Source organism: Xyrauchen texanus, chromosome 27 (assembly GCF_025860055.1).
Source record: "Xyrauchen texanus isolate HMW12.3.18 chromosome 27, RBS_HiC_50CHRs, whole genome shotgun sequence".
Taxonomy (NCBI): domain Eukaryota; kingdom Metazoa; phylum Chordata; class Actinopteri; order Cypriniformes; family Catostomidae; genus Xyrauchen; species Xyrauchen texanus.
In genome coordinates this window covers 35,757,105-35,785,006 of record NC_068302.1, presented here as the reverse complement: position 1 = coordinate 35,785,006, position 27,902 = coordinate 35,757,105, and the positions used below count along the sequence as shown (strand labels likewise).

General features: G+C 38.9%; 1 protein-coding gene across 3 annotated transcripts in view; it reads left to right on the top strand.

Moving 5' to 3' along the window:
* LOC127620982 (TBC1 domain family member 22B-like) overlaps positions 1-27,902 on the top strand; it is a 74,050-nt gene that overhangs the window by 24,671 nt on the left and 21,477 nt on the right. For 2 of the 3 annotated variants that reach the window (XM_052094371.1, XM_052094369.1), the window contains exons 6-9: positions 10,309-10,374; positions 11,250-11,364; positions 19,828-19,934; positions 23,244-23,319. In XM_052094371.1, the coding sequence (XP_051950331.1) occupies positions 10,309-10,374; positions 11,250-11,364; positions 19,828-19,934; positions 23,244-23,319 (364 nt within the window). Of the gene's footprint in view, positions 1-10,308; positions 10,375-11,249; positions 11,365-19,827; positions 19,935-23,243; positions 23,320-24,909; positions 26,185-27,902 lie in introns of those variants that run through there. The other variant, XM_052094370.1, reaches the window with a different exon arrangement.

Sequence of the window (27,902 nt, the reverse complement as noted above, 5' to 3'; positions counted from 1 at the left end):
TTATTTCAGAGTTTTGTTCATGACGTGCAGTGATCTGATGGATGCAAATTCTGACCATTTTGCTCTAGGGATGGGAATCATTAGGAATTTAACGATTCCTGTTCCAATTCCTCTTAACGATTTTGGTTCCTTAACAGTTCCAGTAGTTCTTTTAGTACTTTTGAGGAAGAATTATTTGACAATTAGAAATGCAATTCTCATTGGAATTACTGTCCTCTGCAGTCTCTTGCCAAATGATGAGATTCTTTAAGATTTCTACAGAGCAGAAATAACAAATCAGAAATACATTTAATACAATTCTCATAAAAGGTGTCTTTTTAGAGACATATATATATATACTATCCAATAATTATTCCTAACTAGGCTATATCTGGTGTATGGTGGCATATTTAATTTAATTTTTTTTGTATTGTTTTTTATAAAAACTCCTTGAATGAAATGGAAGATGCGGCCAACTTTACTTGCGTATTGTGACATATTTCCGAGTGAAACAGCTTATCGAACAAGAAAAAATTATAGCGTGGGGATTTGAGTTCATCTATTGTTTGTTGATTGGATTGTGAAAATATGGGCATTGCATAGCAGAACGGAGGCAGATCTGAATGCGAGTTTGCAGTTGACATACACACACACCCCTAACACCGCACTGCTCGAGTCAGCAATCTCAAAACATTTTTGATCAAACTGACAATATAAATGCACAAGCGCATTGTGGTTTCTGCTTACGAAGAGGCTTTATTGAGTAAAAGATTTATTTTTACATTTTGAATCACAGTACACTACATATAAAGGGGAAAAAAACAGTTGCTCATGCTGTGCATCCCATGATAACTGCATTCAAAAATATAAATAAACTCCAGAGGCATCCGAACCATTGTTTTCATTAGTGATCATCTCAGCAGTGAATTTGCCGTTATTCCTCAATGTACCTTCAAGCCAGCTGACACATAACCAAGGAAGTTTTGGATAAGGAACGATAGTTTTGAAGGACAATAGATGACAATACACCTTGCCATATTCACCAAAATGAGGTAAATAACATATTTATAAGAAAGGGGCAGGGTTTAAGCAGAATAAATGATTGGAGAAGTCCTGCATGCATCACCAGAGAGAAGTCTGTCGTTTCACCGGAAGATCGAATTAATACATTTTGATTAAAGATTACGTGGTCAAATAAAAAAATATATGCATGGATGAATCATTCACAATAAGATTAATTACATGCTGTGGTGGTGGGTCATGGTGGGGCGCCAGCTTGTGAATGGAGAGCGAGATCAGGAGATGAGAATGGTAAGGATCATCACCTGGCAGCAATTGTCTCTAACAGCTGTTTGTCATTGCAGTGAGAGTTGGAGATGGATTTAAGAGCGAGCCAGACATCAGTGAGGGGGAGAGAGAGCTACGCACACACAAAGAGACTGTGCTGTTCCTATGAACATTTGAGATTGCGCTGAAAAGCGAGTATGTTTTGTTTGTGATAATAAATACCTTTTGTGTTGGATTTCACTGACACCCGTTTCCTCCTTGCATCCCATCACAAACCCGTTACACTGGTGCTGAAACCAGGGATTTAGGGAGGAAGAACTCCACCATGGATGCCTCACCTCTGGAGGATGTTTTCAAGATCCTCGCCAGCATCCACCAGTCACAGCATCAGGCTCTCCTCAAGCTGCGCACAGAACAGAAGAAGCGGTTTGTTGCGCTCCTCCAGGACCAAGCTAAGGACCAGCAGGTGCTCCGGAGAGCATGCTGCCCCAGGAGGGTGCTGCCACTGCAATCCCGGACCCCATGACCATGCCGTCCCATGTTACGCTAGTCAAGATGGGACCCCCAAGACGATCTGGAGGCTTTCCTGGAGCTCTTGAGTGGACGGCTGGAGTCTACAGATGGCCGAGCACCCAGTGGGTGGTCCGTTTAATACCACTGTTGTCTGGGGTAAACCCAACTCATGGTGCAGCAGTTATAAATGGGGAACCTCCTGGTAGAAGGCGACTTGAGGAAAGCCATCCTGCAACGGGTCGGCCGGACACCTGCTGACATTTGGCAAGCTGAGAAACGCAACGTCGTGACTGTGATTGACCTGGTGGTACTGGTGGTATTGCTCGACTTCCAAGAGGGACGGCGGAGTGATTCCAGTGCCACTGTCCGGCATCGCTCCAAACGGCCATCCAGCTGGCAGAGAACCACATGGCGGCATATTTGGCAGCCGGTGAGTCCTGAGATTCTTTTCTCACTTTCTCTCTCTCTCTCTCTCTCTCTCTCTCTCTCTCTCTCTCTCTCTCTCTCTCTCTCTCTCTCTCTCTCGCTTGTCTCCCCTCCTTCCCCTTCTTTCCGTCCTCTTCCACCTCCCTGAAAATGGGGGTGTCCCCTCCCATACCAGCTCCTCTGCTTTGGGGACTGCACTACCCGCTGGTTTCCCATGTCCCTCTCTGCTCTCACAGTCTGGGCCGGTCTGCTGGAGCTGTGGGGAGCACAGGCATTTCCGGGACCAGTGCCCAGTGATGGAGGTGGGAACCTTGGTTCGGGTCCCAGACGCACTGCAGGCCACCCCCGATAGAGCTGGGACGTACCACATACCCGTATTGAGGGGGTACATACCAGGCCTTGGTGGATTGGGGTTGCAGCCAAGCCTCCATCCTTTAGTGCCTGGTTCAAGATGAGGCTTTGGGTGCTAGTCACAAGGTGAAGGTAAAGTGTGTGCATGGTGATATCCACGATTATCATGTAGTGACTGTGACTATTCAATTTCAGGAACAAAAGCATCGTGTCAAGGCAGCAGTTAGTCCCCTTCTCACCCATCCCCTAATTTTGGGTACGAATTGGCCAGCATTTACCACATTATTAAGGGAAATTTGTGTGGATGGGTCCTGTAACAAAGTGTCTCGGTGTGGTATTTCTGATGCGCTGGCTGGGGAGGCGGAGCCGGTGCCGGGGCCATCTACATCAGCTCCGTATCAAGATGATGTAAGGGAGGGGGAAGACTTGGTTTCCCCAATCCTTAAGAGGATTCCCCACCAGGGTTTTTCCTTTGGAGCAGATGCGAGACAAGACCCTAAGGCATGCATACGAGCAAGTAAAAGGGATTGATGGTCAATGTCTTCAGCCAGACATTGCTCTGGCATATCCATACTTTTCTATTATAAACGACCGGTTGTATTGAGTGATGCAGGATGCCCAGACAAAAGATACAACCCAGTTGTTGACCTCGAAGAGCCGTTGTGAAAAGTTATTCCAGATGGCTCATTGTAATATGATGGTGGTTCACTTAGGGCTGGAAATGACACTAAACCATCTAATGGCCCCTTTCTATTGGCCGGGCATTAGCAGAGATGTGCGGCATGCCGTGAATGCCAGCTGTTTAATCCGCCGGCCACCCCTAGAGCACCTTTGTATCAACTTCCTATGATTGATGTCCCCTTCAAAAGAATTGGTATAGACCTCGTTGGGCCATTTGAGTGGACATCACACGGACATCGGTTTATGTTGATTCTGGTGGACTCTAGTGCCTCTACTCAATATTACAGCACGTAGTGTTGCGGAGGCATTCTTCAGAATCATCTCCCGAGTGGGGATTCCGAAAGAAATCCTCACTAATGAGGGCACTAATTTAATGTCACGTACACTACGTGAGCTGGACGAATTATTGGGTTTTAAATTGATTCGGACAAGTGTGTACCACTCCCAAAAAGACGGCTTGGTTGAATGGTTTAATCAAACCCTGAAAACATGATTCATAAGTTTGTGCACAAAGATGCTCAGAATTGGGATAAGTGGCTTGAACCCCTGTTATTTGCAGTTCGAGAGATCCTGCAAGCCTCCAGTGTCTTAGACGTTGTGAGGGAAAATTGGGAGGAATTTAGAGCTTGAATGGAGTTTTGCTCTCAGGTCAAGGTCCCTACTTTCAAACAGCAAAAACGAAATTCAATACGTTCTTGACTTGAGAGCAAAACTCCATTCATTGGGGCAACTATCACAGGAGAATTTTCTACAGGCTCAAGAACCTCAGTCCTGGCTGTATAACAGGGGAGCTTGGCTATTGGAATTTACACAGGGAGATAAAGTCCATGTATCACTACCCACATCAAGCTCCAAATTACTCAGAGTAATTACTCAGGGCAGAGTATGGCAAATTTACTACCTCAACCTGCTAAAGCTGTGGAGTGAGGTGGTCCCCATGGGAGGTGGTGAGATGGACATGTTCTCGTCCCTTCCCGGTCTTACAAACCACATAAAATCACCATATCGAAACAACCCCAGGGGTAGTGGTACACAGTCGTTCCTACCGATTACCTGAGCACAAAAATAAAGTGTTTCAGGGAGAATTAAAGGCCATGCTCGATATGAGGGTAATGGAAAAATCCCACAGTAAATGGGCCAGCCCGGTGGTTCTGGTTCCGAAGAGCAATGTGTGAGTTCTTATTTGATTTCGAGTTGGATTTCCATAACTTGCACATCATTGTAAGATTAATACAATACCAGACTGTTCCGGAAGCACTGTACGTTTTGCACCGTAGATTCAAAAGAACCGCCTCATCTAAATCATTCTTTCAGGAATTGAACCATACTGGAAGCACTGCCTGTTTTGAGCTGTAGATTCAACAGAGCTGGCTGAAAAGTAATTTGTTTGTGTGTTTTACGCTTTTGACCCAGTAGAGAGCAGTGCTTCTGTAGAAATGTACTGCTGGAAACACTGTCAGAGTATTTTAGTACAGTGTTGCATCTGCATTGGCTGGAAATTCACGCAGGGGTACAGTTAACGGAACCGAAATCAAGAAGATCATCCGATTCCGGTATTTTGTAAAGAATGGAACCGGTTCTGAAGAAGAACCGGTTCTCGGTTCCCAACCCTATTTTGCACACATTTTCCACTCCTTAATGCTTTGTTACTTTTGCAGAGACTGCTGCATATTTATTTATTTATTTATTTATTTATATATATATATTATTTTATTTTTTATTGTTGTATCATCGATTTCAGGTTTACCAGGCCTAAACTTTACTATAACTTGGATTGTCAATTTAAAATAAATGTCAGGCAGCCACTTCCTATCTAACTGGGCAGTTCCTGGCCACTGTACACTTCAGAGTGGACCAGACTTTTTGCTGATAGTCAAAAGTTTGGCTATAGTCTGACCTTATCACCTTCTTTAAATTTAAACCATTTTTAAACCTAATTTTGTCTACTAAACCTTGAAAGCCCTCAGGCAAATACTGGATATCCTGCTATCTTGTAGGAAGTTAGCTATATACACACTATTGATCCTAGAGGGAAAATTTAGTGCAAAATACAGCTGTATTAAAACTAATTAGATTCAGCGCTTTGTAACCATGAGAACTGAGGTACACAATTACATAGTCAAAGAAGAGGCTTAGGTGTTGTTTTTGTTTGGAATAATAAAGGAAGTTTGTCGTGACCTGAATCTGTAATGGAAAAACTTAATAAATAATTAATTATGCCTGATTATCTTTAAGTTCAACATGAACGTACATGGAGCACTGAGCACATGTCATGTTTAAGGTACTTAAAGGTTCACCCAAAAATGAAAATTCATTCATTATTAACTCACCCTTGTTTTGTTTTGAACCAAGACTTTTTTTCAGCAAATTAAATTTTAAATTAAAATTGTTTTATATATGTATGTATAGTGTCTAATAATGCATTGGCAATGTTCAATTTGATATGAATTTAATCTGCCCATCTGATCCTATTATTAAAAAAAAAAAAGTCCACTGGAAATAGTTAAAAGATTTTGCCAAACTTTTAATTACTTAAATTCTATATGCAAATATTAATCGCAATTAATCACAGAAATTTTTTTAATCGATTCACAGCCCTAATAAGAATCTTACAGTAATTTTAAGTATTTTTTTTTTTACTGGATTTACTTGAATGCTTATTACTGCTTTGATAAACTTTAAGCACTGTTTTCTTATTTCAACCCTCTACAGACACGTTCAAATATATATATATACATATAGTATTCATATGTATGACTTCACATCATTTTAATGACATTTAAGCTTTTTAAAAATTTAAACATTTCACATTCTATCAATTTATGTCATGAAATTTCAATTATAATAATGAAACAAGCTGTACACAATACACATTTTAATAAAGCAATATCACACAAGCAAGAGTGCTGTATGTCCAGCTTTCACAGTTGTGCTGACAGATGGACAATACAGCACCATTACAAGTGTGATTTTGCTTTTCATAATCATAATGAGCTTTATTGCCAAGTATGCTTACACATACAAGGAATTTTTCTTGGTGACAGGAGCTTTCAGTACACAACATTACAAAACATTGTTTTTTTTTAAATATTTATAAATGTTATAAAAAATAAATATTGAAATTAAAGTATATAGAATACACAATAGACATATATATTATTTTTTTCTCCTTGCCTGTTTCCTCACTCTAGAAGTGTATTGTTCTTGAAGGGAGGGCAGGGGGCAACCAATAATCCCCTCAGCAGTCCTAACTGTCCTTTTGTAGTCTTCTGATATCCGATTTCATAGCTGAACCAAACCAGACAGTTATTGAAGTCCAGAGGACAGACTCGACCACTGAGTAGAACTGTATCAGCATCACCTGAAGTACAATCTATGCTGGGCCTTTTTTACAATGGAGTCAATGTGGGTCTCCCACTTCAGGTCCTGTGAGATGGTAGTGCCCAGGAACCTGAATGACTCCACTGCTACCACAGTGCTGTTTAGAATGGTGAGGGGGGACAGTGTTTGGGTGTTCCTCCTAAAGTCCACATTCATCGCCACTCTTTTGAGCGTGTTCAGCTCAAGGTTGTTTTGACTGTACTAGACAGTCAGCTGTTTAACCTCCCTTCTGTATGCAGACTCATCGTCATCTCGGATGAGGCCGATGACAGTGGTGTCGTCTGCAAACTTCAAGAGCTTGACAGAGTGGTCCTTGGCGATGCAGGTGTTGGTGTAGAGGGAGAAGAGTAGTGGGTAGAGCACACATCCCTGGGGGGCACCAGTGTTGATTGTATAGATGCTGGAAGTGAATTTCCCCTGTCTCACAAGCTGCTTCCTGTCCGTCAGAAAGCTGGTAATCCACTGACAGATAGATGTGGGAACAGAGAGTTGGTGTAATTTTGTCAGGAGAATAGCTGGGATGATGGTGTTGAAAGGCAAACTAAAGTCCACAAAAAGGATCCTTGCATATGTCCCTGGTCTGTCCAGATGTTGCAGGATATGATGCAATCCCATGTTGACTGCATCATCCACAGACCTGTTTGCTCGATAAGCAAATTGAAAAAGATCTAGAAAGGGTCCAGTGATGTCCTGATCATGATCGCAGACGTCAGGGAGACAGGTCTGTACTCATTAAGTCATTACATTTTTGGTTTCTTTGGGACAGAAATGATGATTGAGCGTTTGAAGCAGCAGGGAACTTAACACTGCTCCAGTGATCTATTGAAAATCAGTGTGAAGATGGGGGCCAGCTGGTTAGCACATGATTTAATACATGCAAGTGAAACGCCATCAGGGCCTTGTGGTTTCCTTATCTTTTGTTTTCAAAAGACACTGCACACATCATCTTCACAGATCTTAAGTGCAGTTTGAGTAGCAGGAGGGGGGAGGAGGCGGACTGAAGGAGGTGTTTGTTTTTGTTTGAAGTGAAGGTCAGAGTGGGTGTGGGGTGTGAGATTGGGCCGTTAAAATCTACAGTAGAACACATTCAGGTCATCAGCCAGTTGTTGGTCCACCACAGGTTTGGGGGTAGGAGTCCTGTAATTTGTAAATTGTTTCATGCCACTCTACACTGATGCAGGGTCGATAGCTGAAAACTTGTTTTTCAGCTTCTCAGAGTATCTTACTTATTCAGTGTATTCCTGGCCTGATTGTACAACACTTTATCCCCACCTCTGTCCTAGTAAGTCCTAGTAGGGCTGCACATATCCTCACAGAAACTGATATATGATGTAACGGTATCTCGTCCAGTTTGGTGTCTGCAGCCTCAAAAACATTCCAATCAGTGCAGTCTAATCAGGCTTGTAGTTCCAGCTCTGCTTCATTGGTATACTCTTTACAGGTCTTACTACAGGCTTAGCAGATTTTAGTTTTTGTCTGTAGTTTGGAAGAAGATGAACCAGACAGTGATCTGAGAGTCCCAAAGCTGCTCTAGGGACAGAGCAATATGCATCCTCTTTTGTTGTGTAGCAGTGATCCAATACATTTCTGTCTCTGGTGGGGCATTTGATGTGCTGTCTGTATTTGGGCAGTTCACGTGTGAGGTTTGCTTTGTTAAAATACCCAAGAATAATAATAACAACTGAGTCCGGGTATTGTTGTTTTGTGTCTGTGATTTCATCAACCAGCCGTTGCAGGCAGCGTGGCATTCAAACACGCGTTTGACCCGATGTAAATACCAGAATAAACTAGAAAAACTCCCGCTGCGAGTAGAACGGCTAGAACAGTTAACAAAGAGCTCTTCCAAATTAGGACAGCACATCATCTTTAAAGTTGTTACGTTAAAAAAGCATGTTCCACCTCCTCTCGTTTTCCCCGTTAACTCCGCAATGCAATCTGCTCTGAACAGCTGGAAGCCCTGCAGATGTAATGCACTGTCCGGAATGGCTTCACTCAACCAGGTTTCTGTGAAGCACAAGGCAGCAGAGTTTGAAACGTCCTTGTTTGTGTGGGTGAGGAGATGTAGTTCATCCATTTTGTTAGGCGGAGATTCGCTAGATGAGCAGTTCGAAAGCCGCGCCAACGGAGCTTGACCAGGTCGCCTGCTTGTCTCCCTCGCCTGCGTCTCTTGAACAACACAGCTGTCCCATGTTGCATGCTGCAGCTGTTAGTTTAACTCTATTATTCAGCTGTAGCATGATAATAATCCAATCCGATCATGGATGGACAATCCACATGTTCATTCAGATAATTTTTTCTTGTTTCAAAGGGGGGTGTGACAAAAAAAATTGAGCACCACTAGTTTTATACATTTTTGAAAATTACTCTAGCCATTCTTTAAAACTGCTTTAAGATATACTTTTATTACAGTCAGCGGCAGACTCATAGGTCTACGATGCGCACCGTCTAGGACTGTCCATGTGTCGACAATCCAGGCCACAAGCCAACTGTGCTGATGACAAAAGTTGCGTCACGCATACTGTGCGCTTAGCGATCAGCAAAGCGGACAACCAAAGTATACTCGGGCCTTTAGTTTGAACCTACAGACCTACAAAAGCCTGTATCTCTTACCACTAGGCTGACCACCTCACTCATTTGAAAAGCCCAACCACCTTCCATGCTAATCCATTTCTGCAGTAAGTCTGTTAAGGTTACAGCGGTGTCTGAAAAGCTTTAGTAATACACTGCGGGGGGGGTCTGGAATCAATATTCTCATGGGCTGTAAAACTTGGGTTAATGGTGCAGGGCTGGTAGTCGTTTGCTGTTCCTTGTGTCCTCTCCTCACTTGTCCTGTTCCTCAAGGCTCGCCGGCTCCCAGCCCCTCATTTTGTCTACTGCAATGCAAATCGGACACAGACTTTTACAAGGATTTATATGGTTGTACAGAGCCGTTGGACTGGCCCCTGTCTGTCTGGGGAGAAACTCCTAAATTATCTTTTAGAGTGGTGACAGTCTGATAGGTTACAGAACGACGGTGGATACAAGTGAACTATACTTAGGTGGCCGTTGAGTGACCTGTATTACTGCAGAAACATTTACTGTATGTGAAGATATGATGGAATTATTGTCATACTCTGTATTTTTGTCTTGTTTTTCTAAACACACTTAGTCCAGCATTTCAGTTTGATGGCACTTTTTAGGAACTTGCGGCAAAGCTTAAAAAAGGACCTTAAAATGGATTAGTCGGTGCGACTTGTGCGTCATATTCCAGATCTTCTGAAGGCATACGAGAAATAATGTGGAATTTAAGTCATGTTTTGGTGAAAATCTTGACATCCGAGAACTATGAGAAGAAGCTTGTTACAGTGATTGATGTGCTTACACAAAAACTTGCATGTTTTAATGCCAAACACAATGTATGTGAGCATGATGCAAAAAGAAAAGTATATGCCATAAGCGGTAAGATAAATTAACTTGAATTTTGTCTTTTTGAAATAGTTATTTTTCAGTTTGGTCCCTGATGGTTTTTCCTTCATTTATTGGAAGAAAAAAGGCACATTTAACTTAATTTAGTGCTGCGAGGCATATTGATTTAATTTCTTATGTTCACCCGGGTCACCTGTGTTTTCTGACATACAGAGTCGGTAACTGGTTTGTGTTTGTGTGGGTGTATTTTTTTAGTTCACCTGTGTCTGTGTGTGTTTTTGACAGATTCACATCGATATCCCGAGGACAAACCCTTTGATTCCTTTGTTCCAGCAGGCGCTGGTGCAGGAGGTGGGTGATATCTTTCTCTTCGTCAACACCTGAGTCTTGCATCACACCGCACCTGTGTCAGACACCCACCAGCATCATACAAAACAACTGATCTCACACATGCAGTCTCACACAGCATGTATTGATTTCTTAATGTGTTCATAAAGCTTAGAGACTCTGGGTCACATTTCACACCAAAGTCAAAAAGAATATAATATTTTGTGTAAAGAACATGATGCCTATTTTAGCCATTAAGTGACATTATTTTCATCCTCCAAAATTTTAATGATCATTATGCGTCTCTTTTACATTTACATTTGAGTCAATGGTGATTTTCAATATTGTCATAAGTTTTTTTGTTTTTGTTTTGCTGTATAAAAGTAAAAACCCATTGATTTTTATTTAATTAAGCATAAAATAAAGGCATTACTACAAATACTACCATGCATTACAGTAATGAGAATTGGGAGGTAATTTGTAATGTGTGTTTTACATTTTTTTAATTGTCATGAAAATAATGTCAATAAAAAATATCTCAGTTCTAAAAATATGATTAATTTTCATAAATGTAGTAGCTAAAGGTATTTAATAATTACGAATGTATATTTTGCTTAAAGAAAATGTATCATATTTTTAGAAATGTAGTATTTTTTTGTAAAAAATGTGATTGCAAATCAGCAGGGGGTGCTGTGGTGTTTTTAACACATAGAGAAGTATTGAACATTTGTAACACATAGTACTGAAGGAACACACTTGAAATGCAGCTGTTTGAAGATGCTTGCATCAGAATGAGCGGACCTGTTGGTTTTCCAAGAGTCTGAATTCAACAACAATCAAAGCTCTTTTGAGAAATGAATAATTTTGTGGTTATTCAGAGGCTTTGTCTTATTTTTCAGGTCTTTGAGAGAATTCTCTTCATCTGGGCTATCCGTCACCCCGCCAGCGGATACGTGCAGGGCATTAATGACCTAGTCACACCCTTTTTTGTGGTTTTCCTCTCTGAATTTGTAGGTAAGGGACGTGTCTTTCTGACAGTGTTTTATCATCTCTTATTTGACTCAAAAAATTGAAATCATAATTTTGAATTTTGTTTGGGCACATTAGTTCTGTTGCTCAGCTAATAGTGCGTTGATCTTACAAGTCTAAGATTTGACTTATAGACAGGCCTGTAACTGACAGACAGAGGTGGAAAATTGTTATACAGTTATAAACAAACTTGACAATATCCTATCAGGTGAAATGAATCTGTAGGCTAAAAATGCAGACACAAAAAGACCAACAGACTGGGAGAAGGAGAGACTGGGGAAAGAGACAAACAAGAGAGTGAGACATAGGTAGAGGAAAAGACAGACATACAAAGAGAGACAGATTGCAAGAAGGAAAGGGAAACTGAAAGTAAGATATTAGGGAGTCATATGGAGAGACAGACAGACATACGGTGAGAGAAGGAAGTAGGATACGGACGGATAAGGAGAGAGAGAGGGGGGTGGGGGACAAACCGATAAAGAGGAAAGTATACTTTAGCTCTCATCCTTATTGCTATTCTTCCTCCAACCAACAGTCTTCCCCTCCCTTCCTTATTTATTTCCTGTCCTCTCATCTGAAGGTTAATTACTTATGGATAGTTAAGGATTACAGAAGAACAGAAGGTGGCTCATTGATCTCTCTGCTGTGCTGCTACTGCAATGTCACCAGTCCAAACACCGGGACATACCCACAGATTACCTGGATCACCAATCGATTTTGTTTCTTTCTCTCCCCTGTCTGTCTCTCCCTCTCTTGCTGTCTACCTCTGCTTCAGTTCTCTCTTTATTCCCTCCTTCTCTCTGTTCTCCATGAAGCTCATTTACTGAAAAGTAAATTTTCACATTGAATCTTTCATGTCATTCTTTGGGTCCTTTATGCCTATAAATTGTTTGCGAGTGTGAATATGTGTTTGGGATTCTGCGTGAGTGTGAGTGAGCGATTCAATACAGCAGGTTGAATGAGCCGCATTGATCGGCAGGATTTAAGTGTTTACGGAGGCTTGTAGAGGGTGCCGAGCACACGGTAGGGGGCTTGACCCACCAATCGATGCATCTGAATGGACCTCATGATCCAAACAGGCTGTCAACGGGAGATAAAAGAGATAAGTGCATGCCTGCAAGGCGATCTTTCATGCCGTGGGTTTCACCCCTGCCTTCAGATATGCGTGATGGGGTCATCCGAGACTACCAGGGTGGACATGGCTGGAGTTCATTGCTTTAACGAATTAACTTAGGCTGCATTTTAATTCTCATTCTTCTGTGGCATGTACTATTTAGATAATAAACAAACTTTTCGACTGTTGATGTCAGAATAATGTTTTGTATGTAAGCGTGTGTAGTATAATCACATTCACAAACTTACTATACTGGCATCCAAAAGTTTGGAATAATGTACAGATTTTGCTCTTATATAATTGGTACTTTTATTCACCAAAGTGGCATTCAGCTGATCACAATGTATAGTCAGGACATTAATAATGTGAAACATTACAGTTACGATTTTAAAAAAAATTATAAAAATTAAACTACTTCAAAGAGTTCTCATCAAAAATTCCTCCACGTGCAGCAATGACAGGTTTGCAGATCCTTGACATTCTAGCTGTCAGTTTTTCCAGATACTCATGTGACATTTCACCCCACACTTCCTGTAGCACTTGCCATAGATGTGGCTGTCTTGTCGGACACTTCTCTTGCACCTTACAGTCTAGCTGATCCCACAAAAGCTCAGTGGGGTTAAGATCCATAACACTCTTTTCCAATTATTTGTTGTCCAATTTCTGTGTTTCTTTGCCCACTCTAACATTTTCTTTTTGTTTTTCTGTTTCAAAAGTGGCTTTTTCTTTGCAATTCTTCCCATAAGGCGTGAATACCTGAGTCTTCTCTTTACTGTTGTGCATGAAACTGGTGTTGAGCGGGTAGAATTCAATGAAGCTGTCAGCTGAGGACATGTGAGGTGTCTATTTCTCAAACTAGAGACTCTGATGTACTTATCCTTTTGTTTAGTTGTACATCTGGCCTTCCACATCTCTTTCTGTACTTGTTAGAGCCAGTTGTCCTTTGTCTTTGAAGATTTTAATGTACACTTTTGTATGAAATTTCAGTCAATCATTCATCAAAACAATGATTGACTAAGTTTCTAGAGAAAGCTGTTTCTTTTTTGCCATTTTTTACCAAAAATGTACCTTAAGACATGCCAGTCTATTGCTTACTGCAACACTAAAACAATGTTAAGCTTCATTTAACAAACCAAATAGCTTTCAACTGTGTTTGATCATGGCAATTGATTTTCTTGTACCAAATTAGCAATTTAGCATGATTACTCAAGGATAAAGTGTTTGAGTGATGGTTGCTGGAAATGGGACCTGTCTAGATTTTATAAAAAATTACTTTTTTCAAATAGTGATGGTGCTGTTTTTTACATCAGTAATGTCCTGACTATACATTGTGATCAGTTGAATGACACTTTTGTGAATTAAAGTACAAATTTCCTTCTGAAACCTGTACATAATTACAAACTTTTGGCCGCCAGTGTACATCCACCATGTTGCTATTTCCTTTAAGCAATGTTTAATTTAAAAAAAAAATTTGTTATCAATGACATACTAGCAACAATTACGAAAGTTTAAAGGACCTGAGCCCAGATTAATGAAGCAACACTGGCTTTACATGACATAAAAAAAACAACTTTTTTTTTTCGATTAATCGTGATTTCAATTTGAACTATCCTAATATCGGTTTGCAAAATCACAAGATCCATTGCTCTAATGCCAGAGGTTCTCAATATTCTGATGGTCGACCGTCAACCAGTCAACCGCAATACAACCACTGGTTATCGTTAACAAGCCAAAAGTAAAAGAGAGTACAGGGAGAAACTACACAAATAACACAAACCTTAAAGATTGCTTTTTACTTCCAAATTTCGGTAACTACGTGTTGTTTGACTGACTGTCAGGCAGCTTATTTGTATGCACTTATGTGCACGCTTATTTGCGCATGTGCTCTGAGAACGCTCACGGAGTTACGGTTTGCAGATCCTCAACTAAATGGTAAAATTCCACTTCAAAATTCCGTCTTGGTGAGGCATTAATGTAAAAATGTCTAAAGTGAACTTTAAACAGCAGGACAAACAATAGATTTGTGTCAAAATATCAACTTTGGGTGTAAATATAGCCCAACAAACCTGCCGCTGTCTACTATGTCAGTAAAATAAACAACAATAACAATAACAAGAAAATGAGAACCACTCACTGTTCTTGGCTGGATAACTTAAAACACGTTAAAAAGTATTAATGTATTATCATACAGTGAAGACCAGTAATTTAAGTAGTTTTTAATTTATGAATGTTTAATTGAACGTGATGCTGCTGTTAAAAACTTTAAAGCACTGTTCTCTTAATTTGTATCATTGTTCTATTTTTTTATTTGTGCTTTTGCTTGTAAATGTTTTCTTTGTTTTGGCAGTTACTGACTTGTCTTGAATAATTACTTGAGAACTTGAAACAATGCATACTCAAATTTAGGGCTGGGTATATGGGTGTATTTCAGTTATAATATCCCTTTTGCTTCCATATGAAAGAAATTCTCTCATGGCTAATGCTGTTTATTATACAGGGGAACTTCTAAATGAAGAACATTTTAATTTAATTAGTTTTTAATCATTTTGGTCACATTTTAGCTTTTTAAAAATGCACAAATCAATGTATTCGATCAATAATTATACTATATTGCATATATTATATTTGGTTACATGTTTATTGTTGAATTGGATAATTTGTTCTATTTACAAGTATTTACAGTACATGGATTGTTTTGATCATGTGCTAAAAAAACGGTACTGTCTTAAGATACTGAGAAATTTGGTTGCAATTGTGAGTGATTTACTCTCATTGTAGGAGAGGTTTGTGTGTAGAGTAGAAGATCGATCTTGGGATTTAAGATTTGAAATCAATTCAGTTAAAATGAAGATGACAATGCATCGGGAAATTTATATTTTTTTACCCATGCCTGCTCATTAGTTAGCATTTTGTTGTGGGATTGAATTTGGTATTGTGAATCATTAAATTGTTTTCATATGTAAGCAAAATGGACATTATACCTGAAATTTAACCAAACTAATTGCAATTTAATCACAATCAAAATCGGAATCAAGAGATTGTGAATCGGACTTAAATAATATCGGGAAATCTGAATTGAAACCCAGCTCTAATCTCAGTTTCGTCACTATATTATTGATTTAAGGTGAATTGTGTAATTTCTGCGCCTAAAATGGAATTAAAGAAAGTATTTTAACATAGAAAAAATTGCTCTCTTTGGCTTATTGATGTTATCTTGGCATGTTTGCTTCCAATTATAGACCGTATTCACAGTAGTGCCATCTTTGATTTTTGATGTGAATGACAACATTGCTGTGAGAGATAGCCGGTTAGTCTATCCCTCACAGCCATGCTATTATTCCCATGAAAAATCAAAGACCGTGTGTGACAGGGAGGAGGGCGGGGCCTGGTTGTGATTTTACACACCTTATCAGGCTAATTCAGTCTATTAAAAGTCTCCCTAATCTTCAAGTCAACACTTTACACTAGTGTTGTTACACATGAACAATTTAACTGCAAATGACAACTTTTTTGGTTCCTAGAGAATTTTGTACTTTTTGAATCAGCTCTTTGACTCCATTGGCTTTATTAGAAAATGTCAACTGTTGGAACACACTCAGAATCCCAGCAGATGCAGTACATCTTCCAGGTATTGTTTGCCCAGTTGTTCATGAATACTGAGAATTTGGATAGCCTACTCATTTGACGTACTGCTATTTGCATACTGTGTAGCATGGAAGTGCACATATTCTGGCATATGGCTGCTCTCAAAGTATGAAGTTTTCACTGTTTTCGCTGAAATTTCACTTCTTCTCCATTTGCTGTTGCTCTTGGACGGCACGGCTCAGTGGCTTTCTAGGGCTCCTCAGCAAGCTTTTTAGCTTTCTGCAGAGGTCGTCCTCCGAGAGAGAGTGGAGGAGAGAGTATTGGCGCTTCATTCATAGCTCAATATCAGAGTAGTGTTTTAAAGAGTAGCCGGCAGGAAGGAGAGTCAAGGCGCCCTTCGGTTTAAAGTGTTAGTATTGATGCACCGAAGGATTTGAAGTGGAGAGTGAGCCGGTGAGAGAGAGAATATTCTCAAAGGGTAAATCATCACATTTACCCTGACAGGCAAAGAGGACAGCAGGGAAATCTCCTCTGTAAAGCATCAATGCCCTATCTCTCTCTCTCCGTCCCTCACACACACACACACACACACACACACACACACACACACACGTTCATTTTCTATGAAGACTTAAGAGGGAGTGTGATATTTTCACCTTTTTATTTATTGTCCTACTAGTTTTATGGGCTGTTATTTGTGCCATTACTGTGCAATTTTAGTATTAAGTGGACAGTCTGGGCTAGAAGGATAGTCTGGTTGTGACAAGTTTGTTGTAGTTTGGTGTTGAATTTGATTAAAGCAATAAGCCACGAGAGGTTGTTCATTACAGTGTTTTGTACCACGCTTAAGGGGTAAAAGCAATACTGCACCACCTCTTGTTGTTTTTTTCAAATCTGATATAAAAGACGCCAATGTTCAATAAATAAATGTAGTATTATAATCATCATTCTCACAATAAACCATTCTTCCGACATCCAGTAGTTGATGCAATAACATCATTTTGACCCTAACCATTTTTTGTTAACAATTATTATATATTATAAAATGATGCCATAGATTTACAATATAATCATTTTATTGCTTTTAGGTTAAAATTTGTTTGAATGTAAGGAACTGTAAAGAACTTCTTAATTTAGGTACTGTAACTGGTCACAATAATTTTTTTTCATAGATTTTTGCCTTCTAGTTCATTTTATATATCCTGTGGTGTGATTTTTTTTTTTTTTTTTTTTTTTTTTTAAACATGTAGTCCATGTGGTCTCAATTAATATGTAAAAAATTGTATTGTATAATTATAAAATAATTGGTTTGGGCAAATAGTTTGGGAGATTCAGTATGCAGGACATGTCAACTTCCCAATATATTACATGTCAACTATAGATCATAAATTGTACGCTGTTTACAGTTTTCTTACGGTTGCGTTTTAATAATCTTTAAATAAATCTTGACAATAGCATGCTATGGATTAAATGGTGTCTGCCCTCATTCCCAAATGAACATGTATATTTTCAACAAGGACACCTACATTTGCTCCAAGGTTAATTTAAGCTAATAACTTAATGTTAATTAATTCATGTATTGATTCAGATCTCAGAAAAGGCATCATAGTGAGTGTGTTATGAGCAGTTCTGTTTACTTACACTAATGTTATCAAGTGTGTAATCGCTATTAAATCACACTTTTCTCTTTTGAAGTGGCTGTGATAATCGGTTACCTCAATTCTGATTCACAGTTTCCACAATTTTCAGTCAAATTACTGTGTAATTTAACAATTTCTTTTACAAAATACATCAGATAAATATGCTTTAAATTGTAACTTTTCGTTCCAGCCCACATAAAAACATTATCAATTCTGTTCATGAGAATATTTAGCCAAAAGCCACATCATTCACGGCATTCTCCCATAATTCCAATGGGAATTTCTGCAAAGCTTGTCAGAGCGAGCAACGGTGAGCTTACCGAAGCGTCAATTTGTTTAGTTCTCACAGTTGTCTGGATGTTTTGCTTATGGCTTTAAATATGGGTCATCCATATAGTGTCAGCGCTATATAATATAAATCATTTAATGCTTAATATAAGACATGTAGGAAGCCAATTATGAGCAGGAAGAGCCAACCTCAATGAGCCTTGATTTGTTCCACGTTTGTATGTCTTCACACATTATCAAATGATCTCTCAGATCATCTGGAGCAATGGGTTTCTTTCTCAGACACAGAACAATGACCCTTTCTTCCCCACAGGGTCAGAATACAGGGTGGCAAAGCCTCTCTTTGTGGCACAAACATGATTTCCCCAGCATTCTTCAAAGCAGCTTTTTTCAGCAGAACTCTGTGTTTGTGTCCAAAGCTTTGGAGTGATGTTGAAATGTGGAAAGCTCAACGGATCAGGAGTCTTTCCTGTGCAGTGGCCCAGGCTGTGACCACCAGGGCACTCCACGCTTCATTTTTGGTCAAAGAGGGCCATTTACTCTGCTTTTTTGTTTTTCATCCTGCCAGCTCCATCTCCAGCTTGTTGTCCATCCATATTTTTTGCTTGAATCCCATTCTGGCTTTCACTCGTTCCCACATCAGCTGTTTTTCCTTCTGCAATAGTTTAGGGAAAAGTTAAAAAATTAAAATAAAAGTTAAAATATTAAATGATCTGATCATTTGGTATCAGGCTGCTGAGGGCAGTAAATCTAAGACAAATTTGCATTTCTATTTCCAAATATCTATGCATTTCTATGTCTTCCTTAAAAGTACTAAAATTATCGTTAATGGATCCATTGAGGATTTTTAATGGGATGCTCAAACAAACAGAGCAATGTTTTATTGTGTCAAATTCAGATGGGATGAGAAAGGATTTTAACATTGGATTAATTAAGTCACCTTTAAAAAATATTTTTAAGGTGGTAAAGCTTTCATGTAAACACAAAGAGTATGTGACAAATATGCAATTTTATGACATTGTAATGTGCCCCAGTACTGGCATATTTTCTTACAAAATACTTAAAACTATACTATCCATTACCAGCATGCAGAAGTACATGCACTTAGGAATGCAAAATGCAGCCTGATTCTGGTTATGATTGCATCATCCTCCCAAAATCTCTGTTTAGTCTGCTTAACAACAGAATCCAGTGGCAGTTGCTAAAGTGTGCCCATCAGCACATGTTGAGTGGCATCTTCAGTTGAAAATCATCTGTTGTTCGAGAGCATGTTTTCTTCATTGCGTCTTTGACCTTCTATCTGACCTTCTTATCTACATTTCTGCTCATGTACTGCGATAACAGATGCGTGATTGACTGAATTGCTTTGGCAATGTGCAAGCTGTTTGCAAACATGCCTAGAACACTCTCTCTCTTTACTCCATGCTTCTTCAAATAGCCCCTTGTCCTTCCCTCCCCAATCCCTCCCTCCATCCTTATTAAGAAAAGAGGGAGGGAGGGGGAGAGAGAGAGAGAGATTGAAGACCACATAAGTCATATGGTGAGTGGCACAGAGTAGTCTCTCCCAGCCAGGTCTAGCTCTCAGGGGCATTGTGTGTATATCAGCATAATTTAGTACATAATGTTTAAAGAGTCAAGAAAGGTCATAGCTGCAAGTGAAACACCTGCAGATACAGGGTTGATGAAATGTGTTGAAAAAGAATGCAGTTTTCCGGCTAATGATCTAATGGCTTTGTGGTGTCTGTGCATACGAGTCACATCACAAACGTGTGTGTGTGTGTGTGTGTGTGTGTGTGTGTGTGTGTGTGTTCTTTTCCATAGAGGAGGATGTGGAAAATTTTGAAATGGCGAGTTTACCCCTGGATACTCAACGAAACATTGAAGCCGACAGCTTTTGGTGCATGAGCAAATTGCTGGACGGGATACAGGTGTGTGTGTGTTTAACTACAGTTCCCCTAAAACCGTCAATATGTTCCAAAACCTTGTGTGCTACCTTCGTAGGCAGCATTTTAAGTAATTATAGGTGCTCCAGTTACAAAGGATGTTCCAAAAAGAAGCCTTATTTTGTCATTTAATACTTAAAGGAACAGTTCACCCCAGAAATGAAAAATCTGTCATTTTTACTCACCGTAATGTTGCTCCAAACGCGTAAGACGGTTTCTTCTTCAGAACACAATAAGGATATTTTAGGCAATATGATAGTCTTAGTCACTTTCATTGCATTTTCTTACCATGACAGTGAATGGTGACCGAGGCTGTCATTCTGCCTAACATCTCCTTTTGTGTTCCATGGAATAAAGAAATGTATATGCGTTTGGAACAACATGAGTGTGAGTAAATGTCTAAATTTTCATTTTTGGGTAAACTATCCCTTACAACACTGTTCAATACAATTAATATTGGACTTGTTTACCAAATATTTGTATGTGTTGTATGTATATATATATATATATATATACTTTTATTTGGGATGGACCAATATGGAATTTCCATGCCGATATCGCTAACTGATAATTCACAACACATTGTGGTTGATTTGATAACTGATCATTTTATTTTAGTTTTTGTATATCTTAAACTGCCCAAAGTGCCCATTTATGGAAATCTATGTCACACTACAGCGCTAATTTGTGACATTTCATCTTATAATTAAAAATCAAACTAATAAAGAAAATAAAACATCATACAAAGGGCCCTATGATTTCCATGTTGCGGAATTATTTGGGATGAAATTAATGTATAAATGCACAATTAATCAATACTAGATATAAACCACAAAAAGGGTAAGATTTAATTAAACAAATATATGGTTTGCATGAGCCGTGTGCTTCAACAGTAAATGAATGTGAGAAGCCACTGCCTATACATTAACCGCATCATCAAAATCTCATGCATTGTGTGTGCATTAATGACAAAGAGCAGAGGACTTCACTGGGAAGCACATACCACAAGCAGACTGTATATTTGTATAATTAAATCACAGCCTTTTGCAGTTAATATGCACATTAGCCCATATAGCGAACTGCCTTTCCGGAGGTGTGAAGTGAAGCCTTCAAAAACATTCGGTTGTCCGCCAAAACATAAGACAAAATTAAAAAGCTCCATTTAACTAGACACGTATAATTGTTTTTTTTGCTTGTTTGTTTTACAGAAATCTATTACTTCTGTATAGTAAAATGTATTATTCAATATAGTAGTAATAACAATGATAATATATCAATAATAATTAATTCTCAAGCAAGAGTCTAATCACTTTCATTAATACTGTGATGCTCTAATGTTAACCACTGGATTTGAATGAATTAATTAAATAATAATAATCATAATAAAATAAAAATCCAATTTTGGGTTTTGGTTTGCTTTGAGGATCAGTATAGACACACTTCATTTAATAAAAAAAAGTTTGCAAGCCTTACCAGCTACCAAGTGCCCAAAACAGGGTGGTTAATGTGGGTTGTAAACTTTACAAATAAAGGTAAGTAAAGCTTTATTTATATAGACCATTTCAAGAATCTAAACAAAAGAATTAATACAGATCCATTCAACAAAGTCTCTTTTTCAAGATAAGTCAGTCCACCCTCCGGCTGTTTTTGGAGCACTCTTTGGTAGTTTGTGTAGCTATGTAAACAAGCGGCATGTAAGTGCTGCTCCCATCTCCTTGAATGGGGAAAGACTGAAATCTCCAAAACGGTTGGTCAAGATTAAGATAAAAAAACATATTTCATATAAGCAGTAAAAACTGACAACACTGTGCGGCTTCACTTGAGCGGTCCGGCTTCCCTGGGCCTCGGCACTTGAGGGGAACATCGACCTGACAACCTGGCCCGTCGGCCGTGACACGTGCTCCAACTCTCACCAGGGTTCTGGGGTGTGGGTCCGGTGACACATCTAACTCGCACCGGATCTTCCCCACTCCTTTCCTGGGACCTGTAAAGACACCAAAAGGTAGAGACTTATCTCCTGAGGAGAGGCACGCCTGTTTAAATGTAGTGGTGCTGAGGCTCTTCATTGGGATCACACGAGCCAGGGCGTCCATGGGAAGGGCATGTCGTTCTGTCACAACTGGTATAAATAATTGTGTTTCTTTTCCTCAGATTATGCTAAAAATGCAATCATACCATTTTATGAAAAATATATTAAAACGTACATTACAAATATGTTGAATAAGATTACAGAATAGAAAACAAATACATATGGATGAATACTTCAAAAAGTGAGGCAGCTCTCTAGGATTTGGAACTTAAAGCCAATATCTCTAATCGTGTCTTTTAAGTCAAACTATACCCTGTAGTGGTCATCCTGTCCTTTTTTTAAAAGACAGAGACAAAGTTGAATGCAATGCAGTAAAAAAGGAGATGAATACTGCTTTTTTTTTTTCAACTTAAGCCTCGATGGATAAGACACTATCCTTCCAAGGGTAGAGAACCAAAAAGAACTCAAGACAGGAAGTTAAAGCTAGGATGCTGGAGGGATTCAGATCATGAGCTAATCTTTCCTGGAGAAAGACCGTCTGTTAGAGTGAAGCTAGCGTGTCTAGCTGTTTGTCTGCAGGCAGGAGCAAGGGTCAAAGGCCAGCGTCAGGTTGTCCCGTGGGTAGTGCTCTGTTGTGTTCATTGGCTAAGCAGATTCGGACTGAAGGGCAGAAAATATGCACAGATCAGAACACTGAATGTGTCTTCCCGTACAAACGTCCCCTCTGGCTAAAACACGAGCACAGCAGATGCCGCTGGCCCTTAATGACCCACAAGAGAAGAGTAGAGGAAAAACCACATTATTATGAAATAACGATCACATTATAGCGTTCACTGTTCCTGGAGTTAATCAACTGGTACCAAGATAGCAAATCTCTAATGACCTTTTTACATATGTAAACCTTCCCCAATGCGTTGAATTCTATGGAGCTAAGCTTTATGCTTTGCCCATAATGCCTTTTTGCATATAAATCCAGAGTTGTAACAAGGGTAAGATTCTGGAGGTGAGGGAACCAAAAGATCTGGTTGTCCCATAGACCCCCCACCCCTTCTCCTTCCCCGAGAAAGCAAAAAAAAATGTGTTGCTATGTACACAAATTAATGCTTCTATACACGTTAAATGTTTAATAAAAAAATATATACAGATATTGTATAAATTAAGGTTGTCCTGGGCCCCGGAACAGCACAGGCGTATTTGTAAACTAGCTTAACATCTTAATTTATTATTCTAAATTTCCAAAATTCCCTTTTGTTTTTCTCAATCAGGACAACTACACATTCGCCCAGCCTGGGATTCAGATTATAGTGAAGGCACTGGAAGAGCTCGTCAGCAGAATAGATGGTAAGATGATATTCATAAACGCCATTGTACACCAATTCCTTTCACTCACTCAACATAGAATTAACAGTACAATAGTTCACCCAAAAACTAAATTGTCATCATTTACTCTTACTCTCATGTCAATCCAAACTTAATTGACTTCAAAAATGTTTCAAACTTGACATTTGGTTATAAGATATGCAAGAACCAATGTTGTCTAATGTCACTGACTTCAAACATGCCGCAACGCATGTTGATGTACCAAGTTTGAATATGCGCAGGTGCGAATGAGATTTAACAACTACAGAGGAGTAGTAGAAGATTATCATGAAGTAACAACTTCAATTTCAGTCTTTTCCTAAAATTCCGAAGACTTATATTGTCTTCAAGTGCATTCTTTATAAAAGTTTTTATGGTGATTTTTTTTTTGGACTTTTAAAAAAAAAAAATTATAGCTTATTGTCACTGTATGCTTTCACTGTATGGAAAAGAGCTGTTTGAACATTCTTCAAAATTTCTCCTTTTGTGTTCTATGGAGAAAAATACATCACATGAAGGCAAGTAATTGATGACAATTGTAATGTTTGTGTGAAAATGTTCTTTTACACTGTTGGGGACAGTCAGTCCTGGTGCATTTTGAAGCTATTTAAAAGATAAGAGTCACACACTTACCTTGTCTTTGACGTTTTAGCACATCTATTAAAGCCAGTCTTATAATTTACACTTATTTTCTTGTCTGTTGTTGTAGCCGTTGTCGCACTGAACTTTTTGACAGGTTTCAAAGAATAATTCAAATTAAGGCGTCAAAGCTGCTTTGGGGCCAACTGTATGCCACTTACTGTACCTTTTGCGACAGGTCCGTTTATTTCTTTTTCACACCCCTCAAACTTTAGCAAAAATAACATGTCATGAATGCCAGAGCAAAATAGCACAGTTTGATACACCTTAAATAACCCTTTTGCACCCAAAACCAGGTAAACTAGTTGTTTTGAACCATAAATGGTGGCTTAAAACAGGGATTTTTGCTTCAGGATCCAGATTTTACATTGAAAATTAAGTGGCAAACCAGCACAACCAATATTGTTTATAACACAAAAGTAAACAAAAATGCCCTTAAAATCATAAATTTAAATGTATTTCTGCCCAGGCCCAACAATATGCAAAATTGGGTATTTAATTTCTAAAAGTCTAATGAATTTGAATGATTTCATGCACCCACCTGCCAATAATTCACTGCATAAATCACATTGTGGTCTTCACAAACCATAATTATCCGTATTGCACGTGAACCTGTGTTTAATGTTGTCCGAGTTGTATTTTAATTTGTTGATAAGCCTTTTTATTTTACTAACCTTACTATTCACAATCATTTTGTTATTTACTTTTAGAATTGTTTTATATTTGCCGTCCGTAACCCTGAACAGACCTGTGGGCCATTGTTGGCTCACGACCCACCAGTATTCTTTTTTTTTCCCTCTGTAAAAAGGTAAACTAGTTGTTCAGAACCATAAATAATGGTTTAAAACCTTCAAAATAACAAGGAATTGTTTTTCTGACTGGGGGCGATTGTCTTGTTTGTCACCTTTGAAAAGACTTTGTTTTTTCCCTTAGGTGTTGGCCGTTTCTATTTCCTGGAATCACACATTTGCGTTATGCCACTAGTCCGCCTCTGTTTTTCTGTGCTAGTGTTTATACCATCTGGACGTCTCCTCCCTGTTAAGAGTGTTTGGTGTGATAAGCTGAACAGCCCACACTGCGCCTCTCTCCCATCCATCAGCATCTACAAACACTGTGAGCAATAGCAGAGCCCAAAGTCTCACTGGGGAGCACAGGCGAGAAATCAATTCCCATAAGCCACTGTGATTAGGCTGTGAAGGTAAAATGGAAGTGAGCTGAGAGGACAGAAGAATGGAGTGACCGGAGAGTAGGGAGACGAATTGTGGTTTCAGAGGGTGAAAAAAGTGAGAAAAATACTCCAGTGCAGTGGTGTTCAACTGGTGGGTCACAACCCAAAATGGATCGCAGCTCTGTTCTGATTGCTTTGGGGAAACGGGGACAATGCTGAAAATAAACAATAAAATGCAACTAATCACATAATTGTGCATCGTTAGCAAAGCAAAATAAATAGGCTGATCAGCTTTTAAAAAGGGAGGAAAAAACACTTCCTATATCATTTGTGGTTGACATCAGAGTCTGTGCATCTAAGCATAGTATACACTACATTACTCACGCTCGTCTCCTTTGATGTTGTGAATCGGCGACTGGTCTGCGATGAGAGAAGTCTCGGATCTCACAACATATAATGTGTATTACTTTTTTCTTCAGCAGAACAGAAATGAAGATTTTTAGAAGAACATCTCTGCTCTGTTGGTCCTCCCAATGCAAGTGAATGGGTGGCAATATTTTGAAGCTCCAAAAATCACATAGGCCAGCATTAAAGTAATCCATATTATTCCACTGGTTAAATCAATGTCTTCAGAAGAATTTGATATGTGTGGGTGAGAAACAGATCAATATTTTAGTCCATTTTTACTATAAATTAGTAAAGTCTCCACCTTAACTTTCACTTTCACATTCTTCTTGTATTTTTGGTGATTCACATCCTTTATGCATACATACTGGGCAGGGGGAAGAATTTCTAGTAAAAACTGACTATTTATCTGTTTCTCACCCCACACCTATCATATCACTTATATTTACTTATTATTTATATTGATGCATTTGGAAGACGCTTTTATCCAAAGCGACTTACAGTGCACTTATTACAGGGACAATCCCCCTGGAGCAACCTGGAGTTAAGTGCCTTGCTCAAGGACACAATGGTAAGGACCTACAGAGATTAAATATTCTTTTAAAAATCTTAATTTGTGTTCTGCTGAAGAAAGTAAGTCGTACAAATCTGGGATGGCATGAGGGTGGGTAAATGATGAGAACATTTTCATTTCTGGGTGAACTATCCCTTTAATGTTTGTTGAAAGAGGAGAGCAAGGTGTTGGGTAGTAGGAAACAAAAATAATAATAAAATAAAATAAACCCTCACCCACATCTCCCTACTCGCTGTTTTTATTATTATCAGCTGTTTTTTTTTTGTTGGCAAGTGGTGCCAATAAGTGCTCAATCGAGCAAGAGCCATTCTTTCATGTTTGTTGACATGTTATCAAGAATAAACTGTGCAAGTTTGTGAATTAATTTCATTATCTTAATTATAAGATGCCTTTTGGGCGATCCTTGGGATGACGCTAAAGACAGGTTTTTCACTGGTTATGTGCAGATTTAAAGGGAAATAAGTGTGAATGCATGAACATTTACAATAGGGACACAGAAATGAACAGCATGCACATTAGAAGCTCAGTTGCAGGTACTGAACTAAACTAACTCAGAATTCTGCTCTAAACATCATGTTTACGATTAAATAAGAGAAACTGTACACCTGTTTTTAGAGCTTTCTTTCTCATCTTGTACTTTTTTGCACATTATCATTTATTAAAACACAGATGTAATGATTGATAAATATCCTCATGAAATCAGAGACTCTCTCTCCGAAATCCAAACACAAGTGTTCAAATGAAATGACCAGGGGTTACAGTGATATCTTGCTTGTGCATTTGTGATCGGATCACCCAAAACGCATCTTACACCTGATGAACACATGTCCTCAGTCGGAGACGAATGGTCGTGTAGTTGAGACACTACAGTACTGAAGTGTTCGCAACCGCTCGATGAAAAACAGGACTGATTCGCAGGGTGCTGACTGCAGGTCATGTAGTGTAAGCTTGGCTTAGTCAAACTCTACACATTTGTGTGCGAGTTCATAAGGTATAAGCTAACCAACTTGTGTTGATGCCAACATGGATAAAACAACATGAGGGCAAAGAAATTCACCTCCGACTATATTTTAATATGCAACCCATTCTAAAAGAATCACATTACTATACCTACCTCTTTTGCTATTTGTGCCTTGCTGTTAGTATCGTGGCACTTTCCTTGTGAAATGAATACTTGAGTTGCTAAAACAATGACTTTAATTCCCTTTCGCACACATCATGAGTAAAACTGCAGATTACCAATTCATAAACACTTACTTTTCTCCTGTTCCTCACACAATGCTGTCTATGATATAAAAACACATTGACTATAGTGAATGACTTTAAAATGTTTGCGCTACATAACTAAATACATTTATAGACTTTTTCATGTGTGATCAAATTGTGCGGGAGCCTAATTGATAGAGCAGGGGTTGAGTCCTGAAGAGCATGCGAGTCAAAAGTGTCACATAAGCACCACAAAATGACATGGTTGCATCAGAAATTGCTTTTTTCACCTCAAATTAGCTTTGTCTGACACCATCGGTTAGGTTTAGGGTAGGGAGATAGATTTTATCATTTTTTATAAGGCATTAAGCTTACAAACGAAGAATATTGAACACTCTTTTAGTGCCACAATGTGGATATTTCACCTCTGAACTGCACGCGTAACGTCATTTTGCAAAAATGTTGCCACCGTCCCATCATTTTAATGAGATCAGGCTGAAAATACTGGTTTAATTGCCGTGAAGATAAACAGTTTCGTGCAGTGGATTATTTGCTTAATAATTATCAATAAAT